At 34.7% G+C, this 18,201-nt stretch overlaps 1 protein-coding gene across 2 annotated transcripts in view; it reads left to right on the top strand.

Annotated features, from left to right (window-relative positions):
• LOC126890613 (beta-1,3-glucan-binding protein-like) overlaps positions 1-18,201 on the top strand; it is a 68,995-nt gene that overhangs the window by 41,870 nt on the left and 8,924 nt on the right. For both annotated transcript variants that reach the window (XM_050659695.1, XM_050659696.1), the window contains exons 4-5: positions 3,934-4,097; positions 8,942-9,214. In XM_050659695.1, coding sequence (XP_050515652.1) covers positions 3,934-4,097; positions 8,942-9,214 — 437 coding nt within the window. The remainder of the gene's footprint in view (positions 1-3,933; positions 4,098-8,941; positions 9,215-18,201) is intronic.

The following is an 18,201-nucleotide window of genomic DNA, read 5'->3' as shown; positions in this document are numbered from 1 at the left end:
GGGTTGATGTTGAAACCGGAGGGGCTGATGCTGAAGCTAAAGGGGTTGATGTTGAAGCTGAAGGGGCTGATGCTGAAGCTGGAGGGGTTGATGTTAAAGCTGAAGGCACTGATGCTGAAGCTGTTGAAGCTGAAGGCGTTAATATGGAACATACTTCTAGTTCTACTTCACAAAATTCTTTGACACTTTCTAAAAGCACTGGTTCTGGTGGCACTGGTAGGTTACTTCTTGTAAAAAATGTATCAAGCTTCGCAGTTTTATTTACAACTTCTGTCAATTTTTTTTTCTTCTCTTCGGCTACTTTTTTGTATTGCCACCCACTGAGCCGTTTGCGTCCATCCATTGGTACAGCTGCTTGTTATAGCATCAATGACATCGGAAGTAAAGGTCTGACTGTAAAAAAAAAGAATATCTGTATAATTCAAAACTGTAGTACGATACGACAGGAAAAATGAAGCGAAAAAATGAGGGAAGCGAATTTCCTTCCATTACTTATTCAACTCATTGTGAAACCTATACGTATGGCAACATGCCGAATTACATTTTTCCTTATAGAGAACGGAATTAGCTAGAAAATCGAAATTTGTCTTAACATTTTCAGAAAAATATGCTCTACACGAATTTAAAACATAAAGAAGAATTTTTCCCATACGGGCCCCAAAAACCAAAATTTTGGGGTAAAACCCCCCCAAAAAGGGGGTAAATGTTATGGGATTCTTTTGGCTAAATAACTTAGCCGAGATATTGCAAAAAGGAAAGTGTGTGCGTGTGCCGAATTTGAAGAAAATCGGTCAAAAATTGCGACCGCTACAGCGCGGTCTATATTAACTTACATTACCATTACTATAAACAAATAAATATTTCTTACCTCACAAGTTACAATTTCAAAATGTTACTCCGCTCAAAACAAATTACAAAAACGTTAAACCTAAACAGTTAGACAGACTGCAGTACGTGGAGTTGAGACCAGACAACCGAATGACAATGGCGCGTGGCGGTGATGGAGTTGGTGGGGGGAGGGAAGCGGCAAGGCGACAAGACGCCTGCCATCAGCCAATGCTAGCAACTACTACGATCCCACAACTAAATTTCCCGTGCGTAGCGTACGATACAGACTGCCGCCTCGCCCCTTCGACTCACTTGGATAGAGTGGCGTAGCGTAGTGTACTGCGACACATTACACCGCGCAGAGTGTCGCGTTATAAATAAATAATAAACAATAAAATAGTTTTTTAATATTTAATGCTCAGGTTCACTGGTCTTGATAATCGATAATAAAGCTTTATAATCAATCAAAAATAATTACACTTTTTTTTTCTCAAATCCGCCGCCCCAAAATTTTGCCGCCCTGGGCCGCGGCCCAGTTGGCCCGTGCCTTAATCCGGCCCTGGTTTTACCCATTTTCTTTTCTGCTTTAAGCTTTTCTTTAGTTTTCGTTCTAAAACATTCTTGACTGCATGAGCCAAATAACTACGCCCGCGCGAACTAATTCCGTTGACATTTTTTATAAAGCTACAAACACGCAGACACTCTATTTGCAACCAGTAATAGCAGTAATGATGACACAGGGCTAGTTAACTAGCTTAGAGCTTGCAAACTCGCCCCGTGTCATCGACGCTTTAGTATCTTTCGCTATATATAAAAATGTCTACTTTCGCGCACGCGTTTTAGTTTAGAAAATTTTACTTTTCCGCACGCCTTTTACTTTTCCGCACTGCATTTAGATATTTTAATATGGCCTTAAAATAATTATAACACATGCAATAAACTAATATTTAGATATTATTTACTATTATAGTCGAGGAAATGAAGATGAAAAAATGGCAAAACCTCGCAATTTTTTCGTCCAGCATCGATTTGTACAAAAATTTGGGATTAGGCTCATTACACCCTCTAGTTCATTTTCTATATTGAGCCGTTGTACGCTTTTGGTTTTTTAAGGGTGAAAACTACCCCTAATTGTAAAAAATTATAAAATAACATTTTAAACTTTAATATTGTCAAAATTTGGTTCTTATAATTTGCATAATGGTTGTTTTATGCTTTAATATATACTATCATAATATCTCAACCCTTAGAACCACCCTTGTTGGAGCTATATATAAACAATTTACTTATCCTAAAAGAATAATTTCGGCTTGCATCGATTTCCATAAAAATTTGGGATTAGGATCATCTCACCCTGTACTTCATATTCCATATCATGCTTAAGGGAGTTGATTATTTTTAGGGGTGTAAACTACCCCTATTGTCAAAAATTATATAAAAACATTGTAAATTTTAATATGGGTAAAATTTGGTTTTGATTGGTTAAATAATGATTGCTTTATACTTTACGATATAATATCATAATATTTCAACCCTTAAAAACCACCCTTAGTAACATTACAGATTTATAAGTAGATATTTTAATAGATCTATACAGAAAAAAAAGTAGAATTAAAGAATTACAATAACATTTATTTACACAAAAATACGAATTTATTCTCCAGCTTATGAAACACCGAATTTATTGTTTTCATTTGCACGATACTGTATATATAGGGTGAGGCAGATAAAGGGCCTATTAGAAATATCTCGAGAACTAAAGACGACTGAATTATGAAAATTAGAATAAGGGGGTTTTGAAGACTGATCTATTTAATGAAAATATTTTCATCTATTTGGTACTTCCGGTTATACCGGAAGTTGCTTATAACTTCGTTTTTTTAAATGGGACACCCTGTATATTTTTACATTTTTGGATTCTCCTCGATTTTTTCTTTCTTAGAATATAAGGTTTTGTCAGATTATACAGGGTCGGTTAAAAGATAATTACGTTTTCTTATTAATTTCGTAGCAATATTCACACCCTGTAGTAGTTTGACATAATAAACTCTATTTATGTTCAAATGATTTTTAATATAGTCTACTATTGTTACCAATTATTAATGTAGCTAAATTTTTAATTTTAGTATACAGGGTGGGTCGAAACTCGGAATGAGTATTTTCTGAGTTTTCTTAAATGGAACACCCTATATTTTAGTATTGCAATGAAATGATATTTCATGGTACTTTTTACTTCTTAAGCATTACCTATACCTAACTGCTTTAGTTTGTGCTTAATTGTTAATCGCACCAACAATCTTAACTTCGATGGTATTTTAATACCTCAACCACTATTGGCAATTTTAAGTATCAGTATAGATTAATATGTATTTATTTCCAAAAAATTATTTGTGACTGAATATTTTCACGGCCAACCTAATACAATTTCACCTATTTTGTGTTGCAATTAATGTTTGGTTTAATCACCAATAACTCACAAATTAAAGGAGTTAGGTATAGGGAATGCTTAAGAAATTAAAAAGTACCATAAAATAACATTTCATTACAATACTCAAATACAGGGTGTTCCATTTAAAAAAACTCAGAAAATACTCATTCCGAGTTTCGACCAACCCTGTATACTAAAATTAAAAATTTAACTATACCAATAACTCTTAACAATAGTAGACTATATTAAAAATCATTTGAATATTAATATAGTTTATTATGCCAATCTACTACAATCCTACAGGGTGTTAATATTGCTACGAAATTAATAAGGAAACGTAATTATCTTTTAACCTATCCTATATAATATTACAAAACCTTATATTTTAAGAAAGAAGAAATCGAGGAGAATCCAAAAATGTAAAAATATACAGGGTGTCCTATTTAAAAAAACGAAGTTACAATCAACTTCCGGTATAACCGGAAGTAGCAAAGAGAAGAAAATATTTTCATTAAATAGTTCATACCTCAAAACCCCTGTATTCCAATTTTCAACATTCTCTTAGCTTTAGTTCTCGAGATATTTCTAATAGGCCCTTTATCTGCCTCACCCTGTATACCTATTTATAATTTTAATTCACTGCAGTATTACACGATTTAAAATAAAATATTTTTCAGATGTACAAATAGTGAGTGGTTTGGATGTCGTAGAGTTGGAACAAAAACCCAGATATTAAACCCCATAAAGAGTGCTCGACTTCGTACTGCAAACTCGTTTTCGTTCAAATACGGAAAAGTTGAAATTCGAGCCAAGATTCCAGCAGGTGATTGGTTATGGCCAGGTATGTACTAAGTTCCATCCTCTTTAATTTATTTTTGTAATGTAGGATGATTCTAGACCAAACGGAAAAGGATCTAAGAACAGCTATAAGGCCGGTTAGTTGTCCGAGTTCCCGTAGATATTTAATATTTACCCTAATACCCTTCTTCTTAAAGTGCCTATCCATTCTTATTTACCGCAGCGCGGTGCAGTTCAGTGGTAGTCGTGTTATACCTTCTTCTTTTTAACGTGCCTTATTAAATCCCCTTGACGTCGGCGATTAAGTGCTAACACAGACGGGGCGGCGTGCATCGGCTGAACCCCCGCTGAGATGTCGAAAGCGACGCATTCCTTACTATACTTTGATGCAGTGACACACACCAGACGCTCTTAAAATTTTCGTTGCATCGACGTTCCCGCGACCCATCCTAGAAACCATATGTCGTTAATTGGTTTTACGACTTCGACGGCATATCATATTATATGCGTGTATCGTGGTACAACACAGACGTTTGAGCTGTTTTCTAGCGAATTTTGTTGTGAGTGTTGCCAAATCCTGTTTAATGATGGAAATTACAGACTTGAACTATATTTTGCCTTGAATTTTTACTCCCATATCAAATTATTTTTATATGGGACTTATTGTATTTTTAATTTTTTTATTTTATAGCTTAATGGGCAACTTAAGTAGGTACATTTCTATCTGGAAAAATAATCTACTAAATAAATTATTTTTGTAACCATTGACCAGTTTGACTTGACTTTATTTGTGAGAAGGATTGACTTTAGTAAAAATAAAATTATTGACTCCATAAAAATAAAGATAATAAACAGTTATCTTACCTTATTTATTATTTTATTTATTATGCTCTACAGGCCTTGTATTTACAATTTTACATAATACAGTTTATGCTAATAACTTATATGTAATTTTATTTGATGTCTATGTAAAAATTGATGAACTATGGTTCTCCACTATCTCCTATTTTTCGCCTTCTCTTTCTACTGTGTAATTTCCATCGATATTATATCTTCCTGAAACTTTCCTGCCATCTTTTTCTTGGTCTACCTCGTCTCCTAGTCCCAACTGGTCTTCTCAGTAGTACCATCTTTGGCATTCTTTCCTTATCCATCTCCTCGACATGACCTGCCCACCTGATTCTATATGACTTTGTGTATCTTGTTATACTTGCTTCCTTGTAAAGCATCCTTAATTCTTGATTGGTGCTTCTATTGCCAGCCGTCTCCTGTATCTGTATTCTTTCCCCTGAAAATAGCTCTCAGTACGATCAGCGATCTCAACTCTATATCATTTCTTCTTCTTTTTTATTTAGCACCCATGTCTCACATCCGTAGGTGAATGTTGCTCTTATTACGGTTTTTTATATTCTGGTTTTCGTCTTTCTCGATATGTACTTTGACTTTAATTTGAATAATTTTTTGTTAATATTAATTTGTGAAACATCACTATTTCCCAATTAATGGGGTGTAATAGATGGGCACCAATTTAACACCTGTATTTGTTTAGTGGCGTACCATATAATGGACGTTATAAATAGTTTTTCTTAGGTGATAGGCTTTTCCTCATTACGGTGTTATTTATTGAACATGTGTCTTAAATACTTACTAGTAACACCTGAAAAGATTTTTTAGACATTCTTGTAAAATTAAACAACTTTTCTGGATATTAATTTCGTTATATAATGTCTAAAAAAATCCCTTATACTTTCACTCCTTTATAATGGGATGTATCCCATATCTGCGTTTCTTTTTTTCTTTAATCTAAGATAAAGTAAACTTAAATTTATTACAAAAGACAAATCGTCATAACTTTCAGACATCGTATCGTACAGCAGCCAACACGCGACTAAATTTGGCAACAACGAAATACAAATACTTTAAACCGTAGCATAGCTGCCGCTGTTACACCGCGCCATGTGTTTTAAGCTGCCTCGAAGTCGCCTCGACGCGCGCCGCCTGGTGTGTCCTTGCTCTAACATGGCGAAACTGTCTCGGTCTCGAGCTTTTGTAAATAGTTGCTCTGCTTTCTTTATACCTGTCCACTCCCTGATATTCTTCAACCAAGAGGCCTGTTTTCTACCAATTCCTTGCGTCTTTCGATTTTACCCATCATAATAAGTTGAAGAATATTATATCGGTCTTTCCTTACTACGTCTTCAAAATAGGCCATCTTTCTACATTATCAAGCAGTTCGCGAGTAGCATTTGCTCTCTTAAGGACTGCCACATTTGTCAGCATAGCCGTCCATGGTATTTTCAGTATACGTCTGTGCAGCCACATTTCAAAGGCCTCCAAACGATTAATGGTGGATATTTTTAATGTCCATGTTTCGACACCGTATCAGAGGACTGGCCAAATGTAACATTTAATCATATGCTTTCGAAGTTGAAGTTGCATTGAAGTTGAAGAATCATTACAGAAGAATGACCTCATTTTTAAAAATGTTGTGCCGGCTATCTCGGTTCTACATTTTATCTCTTTATCTGGATCTAGTTGTTCGGCAACCAAGATATTTAAAACTGGGTACTCTTTGAATCATATGACCATCAACATATAACCGTGAATCTTGATGTGCTAAACCATTTTGAGATGTTATACCACTTTTGTAAATTTTTAAGCTAGGAAATGCGTTTCCTTCCCGATCCATTTTTACCATTTAACTTCCCTTGGAGAATCAGTTGGAGAAGGCCGTAACGTTCTTCATTTCGTATTACATGTCCTAGATATTCCAATTTTTTAGTTCTGATGGTCATGAGAATTTCGCACTTATTCCCCATTCTACGCAGGGCATTTATGGATGCAACAGTTAGTGTCCACGCTTCCATTCCGTAGAGCAGAACTGTGAATATGTAACATTTCAACAAACGGTATTTTATTTTTAATGATATGTCTACTGTACAAACTACTAAATTATGGTAAACAAACGTTTCTGGCTATTACCAGAGGCGTACGACGGGGGAAAGTGAATGGTTGACCCTTTCCAAATTATACGCCACTGGCGGAATTGCTATTTTAGCCCAATATTTGGATTCTCCAATACTTTCTATGAAAATAATACACTCTTCATTCGTAACGATAAAGTCATTAGTTTTCGAGATATTTGAAGTTGAAAATGCAACGGCACAGCTATTTTGGTTAATGTATTGTGCGCCTTCATTTTTAACTTCAAATATCTCGAAAAATAATGATTTTATCGTTACGAATAAAGAGTATATTATTTACATAGAAAGTATTGGAAAATCTAAAAGTTATGCTAAAATAGCAATTCCATCAGTGGTGTCGAATTTGGAAAGGGTCAACCATTCACTTTTTCCTGTACGCCTCTGGTAGTAGCCAGAAACGTTTATTTAACATCCAATAGTAGGGAGTATAGTATCTACACTTTTTGACAAGTATGATAAAGATATTTGAAATACTTTTAAAGTACTGGGTACAAAATTTTTTTAAATTCTAAATCAAACATACCTATTACATAAATATAAATTATTTGTATCCAGTACTTTAAAAGTATTCGACATAATATATCCTTATCATACTTAGCAGAAGGTTTAGGTACTGTACATCATACTAAAATTTAAATAAACGTTTCTCGCTACTATCAGAGGCATACGATAGGGGAAAGTGAATGGTTGACCCTTCCCACGTTCTACTCCACTAGCGGAATTACTATTTTAGTGCAATTTTTCGATTCTCCAATACTTTTTATGAATAAGAGTAAGAGATGAATAAGAAGGTGATGTTCCAAAAGCTTTCCAATCTGGAGAATGAAATTTTAAATAAGAATTTCGAATTTATAGGTATTTTTTCTAGTGTACAATAATAAAAAACGTTAAAATACTTATTATTATAGTCAATTGGGTTATGGAGAACAGTGCTTACGTTCTTTCCGATGAGGCTCCAATAAGAGCCGAAAATCGCGATTCAGAGGACTGGACTGCGCTCCGTATTCTAATTGAAAAGTAAGATTGTTTTGCCTTCGCATTGCAACTGAATAAAAATGGTATACATTTTTATTTTATAGTCGTATTACTCCGTAGAGTAACCAGGTGCATTTTCCGTTGGAACTTTACCGAGCTGCAGACGGGGGATGTGAATTGCATAGTGTAGAATTCCTTCCCTTTGTCTTCACTGCAGCATCCATTTGGCTTGCAAATTGTAGAAGCCTTGGAGGTGTCACCAGGGAAATGTACCAATAAGTTTTCAATTTAAAAATCTTTTAGTAATATTTTTAATATTTTCAATATTATTAATTTTGCTATTAGGATTGAAAACTAACTTCATCTTTCAATTGCCAGATGACGCTAGTCACCTAATACCTTCACTTCGGTTGCAATGGGTGGGAAAACCTCTCGACGCTAGTCAATTGGGGTATGGAAAACAGTGCCTACGTTCTTTCCGATGAGGCTCCAATAAGAGCCGAAAATCTCGATTCAGAGGACTTGACTGCGCTCCGTATTCTAATTGAAAAGTAAGATTGTTTTGCCTTCACATTGCAACTGAATAAAAATGGTATACATTTTTATTTTATAGTCGTATTACTCCGTCGAGTAACCAGGTGCATTTTCCGTTGGAACTTTACCGAGCTGCAGACGGGAGATGTGAATTGCATAGTGTAGAATTCCTTCCCTTTGTCTTCACTGCAGCATCCATTTGGCTTGCAAATTGTAGAAGCCTTGGAGGTGTCACCAGGGAAATGTACCGATAAGTTTTCAATTTAAAAATCTTTTAGTAATATTTTTAATATTTTCAATATTATTAATTTTGCTATTAGGATTGAAAACTAACTTCATCTTACTTATTATTATATTTACTGCTCACTTTTAAATTTTAAAAGCATATTTTTAGCTATTTGGTTGCTACCAACCTATTGGAAATATGGAGGCTGGCCGACATCTGGAGAAATCGATATGATGGAAAGTAGAGGAAATCGGCAGCTGATATCACAGAGCGGTCGTAAAATTGGCGTGCAGACTATTGGATACACTCTAAATTGGGGACCAAACCCAGACAACAATCTATTCTATAAAACTCATTTTGATTCAACGCTTGATGTAGGATACAATCAAGAATTTCACAAGTATCAGTTGGAATGGACTCCAGATTACATTAAATTCTCAAGTAAGTTATTGGTTTCATTTAAAAATTTACCTTAGTAGTTAACATTTATATATTTAATGTTTCACTTAAGTGTATATTGATTTTTATACTAAGGTACCGATCTTCTTTTCTTATGTTTTTCCATACTTAGTTACCATTTTTACTACTTACTTTTTTCGCCTTCGAAAAATTTTTACAACTCTTATTGTATTCCATAGATTACCGACGCTGCAGGTACTACCAGATCCTACTGCTTTGCTACCTTTCAACAAATGTTTATCTATTTAACGAAATGAGAATTCTCAGACGTAAACAATATATCTGAAACTTATCGTGGAACCACTTTCTGGTAATATCCTTAATCTCTTACATATAATGGATTTCTACGGCTGTCGCCGCCTCTCATACCCAGCTTCCAACTTTTTCTATCGTAACACATATCTTCATCTAATTGCCTCGAATCCATTGCCTCCTGAATATTGTCCCTCCAGCTTCTCCGTGGTCGTCCTCTTTTTCTTCTCTCCGGTGGGACCCACTCTAATATTTTTCTCGGCCAGCGAGTCTCATTCATTCTTTTAACGTGACCGAACCATGTCAGCTGTCTCCTTTCAATATCGTCTATTATAGTTTTTTCCACCTTCATACGTTCTCTAATTGTTTCATTTCTTACATGTTCTAATCTTGAGACCTGACAACTTCTCCTCAAAAAGTCCATTTCTGTACTAAGTAGCTTCTTTTTATTTCTTGCAATTATGTCCCAAACTTCTGCACCGTAGATTGTAGCGCTCTTCATTATACTTTCATATATTCTTCTCTTTGTTTCCTTCCTGATATCTTTGTCCCATAAAATTGAATTGAGGGATCTAGTGATGCTTCTACCTTTATTGGTTCTGTGTTGTATTTCGTCTTCACTATTTCCTCGTTTGTTAAATATAGCTCCCAAATGTTTGCATTGTTTTACACCAACAATATGTCCTTGTTCCAATGGTAGGTTTTCAATATCTTCGTTTTCCACTATGAAGTATTCTGACTTGTCCATATTTATTACTAATCCTGCCTGTTGGTAATGTTCATTTAGCTTCCGTATCATATCGCTTAAGTCATCTTGATCTTGGGCTATAACAACTTGGTCGTCCGCAAAGTATAATGTAAATAGGGAGCCGTCTCCCACTTTCAGTCCCATCGGTTTTACTGCTTTTGTCTACCTCTGTAAGGATTGGTCAAGATATATTTTAAAGAGAGTGGGAGATACACAACATCCTTGTCGGAGGCCTTTTGAAGTATTAAATGCCTCAGTGAAATTTTTGCCGTTTTTGATTCTGGTGTTAGTGGTCTCATATAACATTTTAGTTGCTTGTATGAGTTTTCCATCGATACCGACGTCTTTCATTGACTTCCATAGTTCTATTATGGGGACACTATAACAGGCTTTTTCTAGGTCTATAAGGGAGATGTGGGGTTCCTGATTTCTTTGTATTGTTTTTTCTAGTGCTATTTTTAAAGCGAAGAGATTGTCTACCGTTGAACGTCCCGCACGAAAACCAGCATGTTCTTCAGCTTGCTTACTTTGAATTTCTCGTTCTATTTCATTTCTTAATATCCTGGAGTATAATCTTCCAATGGTGCTGATGACTGCGATTCCCCCATAGTTTTTGGGGTTATTTTTAGGTCCCTTCTTGTGTATGGGAGTAATATGTGATGTTAACCATTCATCTGGTACTTCTTCTCCCTTTAGACATCTTTCGAAAAGTTTTTTAAGCATATCCCATAGTTTGGGTGGTTCATCTTTTATTAATTCAGGATTAATTCCTCCAGCCCCGGGTGCTTTCCGGGATTTCATAGTTTTAATAGCTTCTTCCACTTTGCTTTTATCTAGTTCTATTTCGTGTTTTCTCTGTATATCATTCTCTTTTTCTTGTATTCTTGTTATGTATTGTGGTCGTTTTTCTACTAATAATTCCATAGAATGTTGTTCCCACTCTGCATCAGATATACTCTTAATTGTGTGCCCACCTTTTTCTGATGTTCTGACATTCTTTATCATCTTCCATGCTTCTGAACTCCTAGTTCCTCCTAATTGTTGATCTATATATTCACATTTTTTGATCCAGGTTGCGTTTTTTTCTTTTAATCTCTTCTCTTTTTACTTCTCTATTTAGGTCCCTGTTTTGTTGTTGAATCTCAATGTTTTCCTGATTTTGTAGACGTTGTAGGTGAAGTTGTTTTTTCTTCTGAATTTTCTTCTCGATATCTTTATCCCACCATTCTGGTTTGTTTCCGTTTTCTAAGTTTCCTAGTGCTTCTTGTGCTGCTTGTTTTATGCATGTTTTTATGTGATTATATTCTTCTTCGGTTGTTCTTTGTTCTTGATTTAGTTTCTGTTCAAGTCTGTTACGGTACAGATATTGTGTACTTTCATGTTGTAAGCTGTCAATATTATATTTTTCTATTTCTGGATCATATGAATTCCTTTTGTGTTCTTTTTCTTCGGAGTTATTTTTATTTCCTTAATCTCTGCCATTTACAATTTATAAGGCAAGGAGACGACGAATAAAGGAGACGATAGGGATTATATAATATGCAGTCACGTTCCATCTATTCGTCTAGGAAAAATTCCAACGAAAGTTGATTCCCTGTACTCAAAACATAAGCAAATAGAAAAATTAAAGACAGCTTATGGGGGAAATGGACGTATACGGAAACGGACGTGTGGGGAAACGAACGTTTGGGGATGGTGGATCATCTCTAAACCGAAATGAAACATAACCTGTCTTTAATTATTCATTTTACTCATATTTTGAGTACACGGAATCAACTTTCATTGGAATTGTTCCTAGACGAATAGGCGGAATGTGACTGCATATTGTATCCTGGCAGGGTCGCCATGTCGTGTTGGTCCTTAAGGAACGGGAAAAGGGCCAACTCTCTAACTTAGGAAAAACACTGAATCTACACTATACTTTTATTTAAAGATACAACGTCCATAAGCGTAGGGCTTAAGGAGGCGTTGTTTCATGGGGTGGTCGTTCAGACACCCATCACGAACAATGTGCTGCATTCAGCAGAAAACTGTGATGACTAATCGATTACTTAGCGATGTGTAATCGCTAACGATTCTTCTGAATGGCATACTTTCATGTACATACGAAATAGGTTATGACAACTGTCAAATATTTCAAAATGATTTGCAAATACGTGAAAGACACCCCGAGAACAGAAACGAAAATTATTACAAAATGGTAATTTATAAATAACCCCATTTAATTCATACATAGTTTCAAATTCTTGAATTTCTTGCGAGATAAACCTAATAGGTACATAGAAATAATCCAACAAAGCAGCTCAGATATTTATCAGCGTGATTTATATGTTTTCCAGCCTTCCTTGCCTTCAATTCATGTTTTTTAAGATACAGATAACTTAAAATATACGTGTTAGATACACGTCATACGTCAATGTTTTTTGGATTTTGCTAAGTAATCATATTTCAAAACCGATGTTTAAAATGGCGACCGATAAGTCATCGAATAATAACTAATCGACAATTTATGTGTTATTCCTACGAAAATCTTGGTAGCTAAAAACATCTCGCCTGTTTTAAATGAAGTATTACATTTCATAATAAAGTGTGTTACCTAATGCGATTAAATTTAATGCCAAATGTGAGCGCCTCTTCAAGCTCTTTAGTAAAAAACAAAATGAAGATCACGTGAGACTTTTACTTCATACTGAAGTAAGATGGCTATCTGATGGGAAATGTTTTAAAAAGATTTATTGAACTGATTGATACTGTTAGTGCTTTTTTAAGCGATAAACCTGAAATGAAGTACATCCTTGATAACAATCGATGTTTTTGTGAGTTATTTATAACTCACTCACTCTGTTATTACTGTTAGTGCTTTTTTAAGCGACAAACTTTAAATGAAGTACATCTTTGATAACAATCGATGTTTTTGTAAGAAATATATAAAATAAATTATTTAAGGAACAAATAAAACTCTTGTGATCCAAAAATGTGAAGTACCTAACTGATAGCGCTTTACTTGTTATTGTCAATCATCTGAATAATCTATCGGCTGATTTAAATATTTAAAATGAAATATTTTGTGATTTAAAACGAATTGGTTTTCCAATATGGATGATGCAGCCAATGTTAGTGGATTTGTCTGATATATCAAACATGCACTACTACTCAACCTATCCAGAAGAACTAGCAGAATTGCAAATGATGCGTCAGTTAAAACTTATTTTAAAAACAGCGATGGCGTAGTTTTGTAATGAAACAGAAATCAAATACCCAAATTCAACTGAATGTGCACGAAAATTATTATTGCTATCGTTTCCATCTTCATATTGAGCTGAATTTGGATCTAGTGATGTAAATGATTTATTGGTAAAAAAAAGAGGAATCGGCTTGATATAACACAACGTGGAGACTGAATACTGAAGCTAACAAAGATAATATGAAATCTTCTGTAGCAAGAATCAAGCACAAGGATCCTACTAAATTGAAATAATGAATTAATATAGAAAAATCTTTATTAAAATTATTTGGAATTTGAATTACAGTTTTTCATTATATGTTTTGAAAATTTACTGTTTCGTTAAAAATTCCCTAGTGATTTCTTCCTAAAACTAATCATTTATGTTTCGTAAGTGAACAATTCAATTCTTTAATATTTAAAATTATGTATGTTATATAGGGTAGGGTAGTCATAAGAATTTTAGAAAGGCTAAAGTGGGACATGGAACAAAAAAGGTTGGGAAACACTGGGTTCGAATAATAATGAATGCTGAGGTGTTATGTCGTTTCGACCCTGTTATATGGAGTTGAGGCTTGGACACTAAAACAGTCGACCATAAAAAACATCGAAGCATTCGAGATGTGGTGCTATAGGCTCATTCTGAAAATATCATGGATGGACCGCGTCACTAACACGCAACCCAGCAAACAGACCGACGTGTTAATTACGTGAACTTTGGGCACATTTGTCACAAATATACGTAAATTGCTTACGTGAATTTCACGTGAAAAGGTTGGAATGTCACATTGAAAATACGTCTTTAAATTACGTGAATAACTCGTCTTCAATAGACGTGTTATTTACCTTAAATAGCAATAAAATGTTTCGGGAAATTCACGTTGCAAATACGTGTTGATTATATAACGTATCTTTTAGGGAATGTATATATTAGTATTCACGTGAAAGATACGTCCTCGGTTCACGTAAATAATTCGACCTTAATTAACTTATGAATCACGTAATTATTATCCTCATATGATATAAATAAAACAAGCATATAAAGTATTAACAATGTATTTATTTAGTAGAATTTAGAGACTTTAAAACATTTGTCTTGTATAATTATTATACAAGATAATGAACCAAAAATGATACCGACCTAAAGACACATAAAAAAATTGCCAACACAAAACAGGTCACTTTTTATTTCGAGGAGGACACTTTCTTGTTTTTTTCTAATTGCATCATCGGCACTTCAACCCTCGAGCAGTGAGGTAAACGTTAATACGAAAGACATTATTATAAATAAACCCGCCTAAAATAAAACGAGGGAAATAAAGCTCTTCACGTTTCACGTTTCACTTTTTGTTGTGAGAAATGTGAGAAGCTGATATTAGAGGTTATGATCATCGATTATAAAAAGCGATTATTTTAAAATTACAGTTAAACTATTCTACTTACTTTAAATTAGTATTACGTATTTTCTTTTTGTTTTTAAATTTCTTCTACTATTAACTAATTGGTCTTACTAAAAATCTATTTCAATACCAGAATAATATAAAAAAATAATCCTATCGAAACGTATCTATTATTCGATAAATCGATTAATTTAGTTTTCGAATCAAGTATGTTAGTCACGTACCGTGGTCACGTGATAGTATTTAAAGGATGAGAAAGGCTTGCGTCATCACCGCGCGCGATTTGAAAATTAGACTCAACATCATTTTAGCTCCTGTGATATTTTTAAAGAAAAAAGTAGCAAAAATAGCTTCAAATCATGGTTGGATTGAAACAGTTATGCTAAATGATTTTAACAGCGAAATCATAAACTTTTTGTTTTAATATTGGTATTATTTACATTACGTTTACGTGAAATACATCTAATTTTTCGACGTCCATAAAATACAGTGAGTCAAATTCAAGCGATACGTATTTAACCAACAGCGTTGTAAAATTTTGTTTTCCAAAATATTTCTCAAAATTTAACCAAAGGAAGTTATTTCTGTTTCGTGATTATTACGTGAAATAAACGTACCTTTGCGATGTAACCGAGATTCACACCTATTATAAAAAACATGTACTATATTCGTCATTATGATTTTATATTATTCTAATGTCAAACATGTATAAAGGAAGCCCTAATATATAGGTGAATGATTTGGCACTGAAATACGTTTTTTTCTCGTCATAAATCACCGAGTTGCATATCCGTTGAAATTTGCCGTAAATTTAACGTAATCATCACGTAACTGTGCTCAAACCTGTTTGCTGGGAAGTACTGAAAACTTTAGACAAAAGATGCGAGATTATAAATGAGATAATAACTAGAAAGATGGAGTACTTGGGGCACATTATGAGGGGTGAAAAGTACGAGCTTTTAAGAAATATCATGCAGGGCAAAATTATGGGCAAAAGAAGTGTGGTAAAAAGAAAAATATCGTGGCTTCGCAATCTACGTGAATGGTTCGGATGTAGTTCGATTGGACTTTTTAGGCGCGCTGCTAACAAAGTCGCAGTGCCCATGATGATTTCTAATCTCCGCTAGGAGTGCCACCTGAAGAAGAATAATGCAATGATCTTACTTTTCGTTATTGTACCTACTTATCGTTTTTATCTCCCATAAAAACAAGTAATTGGACTTCGTAAGTCCTAGGTTTTCACCGAAAGTAATCGAAAGTAGAACTGGAAGTCGATATTTGAACGCTTCGTGTAACTGTGCGCCGATTGATAAACAATTTTACTAATTTTGAGTCATTTTTACTAAACTTTGGGTCATCTTTGTTTAAACAAAAATGACTTCAAAACCGAAACTAAAGATTCAAACTCAACTTTTCAATACGCTTCGATTGATGTGTTAGGTACATGTAATATTTATTTATGCACTTCTAGTTAGAACTTTTTAACCGGAAATGATATAAAAACCAAAATTTTACATTTGTTCTCATCTTGCTAAGGCACGTCGAATGATATATCGCTTATATTATTTCGGTGACTTTAAAACAGTTCATAGGGTTGCAACTCTAAAACCGGAAGTCAGATGTCAAATTTCTCATCTTTAATACCATCCTTGGGTTATAAGCTTTTATTCGACACCTCATCTGTCATTCTATCTGTATTAATAACGAAGAAGACAGTCATGAAACCGGAAGTATATATTTGTTTTCTTCTTGCGAAGTCGCGTCGAATAATATATCACTTGTATTATTCCGGTGACTTTAAAACAGTACTTCTGGTCGCATTTCTAAAACCGGAATTCCTACGTCAAGTTTCTCAACTTTTATGTCATTCTGCCTGTTATAGCGGAGGACTTATATTCGCAGTCGGACGGACAGAGGGACAGACAGCCTAAGTCAAATTTCTCACCTTTAGTACCATCCTTGGATTATAAGCTTTCATTTGATATCTCATTTGTCATTCTACCTGGTAAAAGGACTAAGGAATTATATTCACGGTCTGACGGACAGACGGACAGACAGCCTAGGTAAAATGTTTTACCTTTATTACCATCCTTGGATTATAAGCTTTCATTTGACACCTCATTTGTCATTCTACCTGGTAAAATGACGGAGGAGTTATATTCTCAGTCGGACGGATAGAGGCACAGACAGCCTAGGTCAAATTTATCATTTTTATTACCATCCTTGGATTATAAGCTTTCATTTGACACCTCATTTGTCATTCTACCTGATACAATGACGTAGGAGTTATATTAGCGGTCGGACACACAGACAGACAGACAGCCTAGATCAAATTTCTCACCTATAGTAGCATCCTTGGATTATAAGCTTTCATTTGACACCTCATTTGTTATTCTACCTAGTATAAAGGACGAAGGAGTTATATTCGCGATCAGATAGACCGACGGCCAGACAGCCTAGTTAAAATTTCTCACCTTTATTACTATCCTTGGATTATAAGCTTTCATTTGACATCTAATTTGTCATTCTACCTGGTACAATGACGTAGGAGTTATATTCGCGGTCGGATAGACAGACGAACAGACACCCTAGATAAAATTTCTCACCTTTAGTACCATCCCTGGATTATAAGCTGTCATTTGACACCTTATTTGTCATTCTAGCTGGTATAAGGACGGATGAGTTATAGTCGCGGTCGGAACGTCTATTACGCCAGATTATCCATTTCATAAGTCCATATTTGGAATAGTTTCATATTTTTTTGCTAATTTTTTGCTAATTTATTACCACAAAAACAAATTTTTTGCTCCACCCCTAACCGAGAAACAATGGTTGATGTAGCGTAATATTACGTCACATCAACGATAGCCATATCTCGCGAACCTAAAGAGCTAGAAAATCGTACTACGCGGCATATTTTTTTGCTAATTTATTGCTGTCGATCTGCATATGCAACATACCCCAACACCACCCCTGCTTCCCTTACAGCTAAACAACACCCCCAAAAAACAACGAAAAATCTTGAAAAATGATTTTTGTGATATAGTTGACGGTTGATATTTAATTGCTAATTTTTTGCTGTCATTAGCCGCAAAAAACAATTTTTTTGCTCCACCCCTAACCGAGAAACAATGGTTGATGTAGCGTAATATTACGTCACATCAACGATAGCCATATCTCGCGAACCTAAAGAGCTAGAAAATCGTACGACGCGGCATATTTTTTTGCTAATTTATTGCTGTCGATCTGAATATGCAACATACCCCAAAACCACCCCTGCTTCCCTTACAGCTAAACAACACCCCCAAAAAACAACGAAAAATCTTGAAAAATGATTTTTGTGATA

Source organism: Diabrotica virgifera, chromosome 8 (genome assembly GCF_917563875.1).
Source record: "Diabrotica virgifera virgifera chromosome 8, PGI_DIABVI_V3a".
Classification (NCBI taxonomy): domain Eukaryota; kingdom Metazoa; phylum Arthropoda; class Insecta; order Coleoptera; family Chrysomelidae; genus Diabrotica; species Diabrotica virgifera.
Note: the sequence above shows the minus strand (reverse complement) of the source record. Positions and strands in the feature narration are given on the sequence as shown.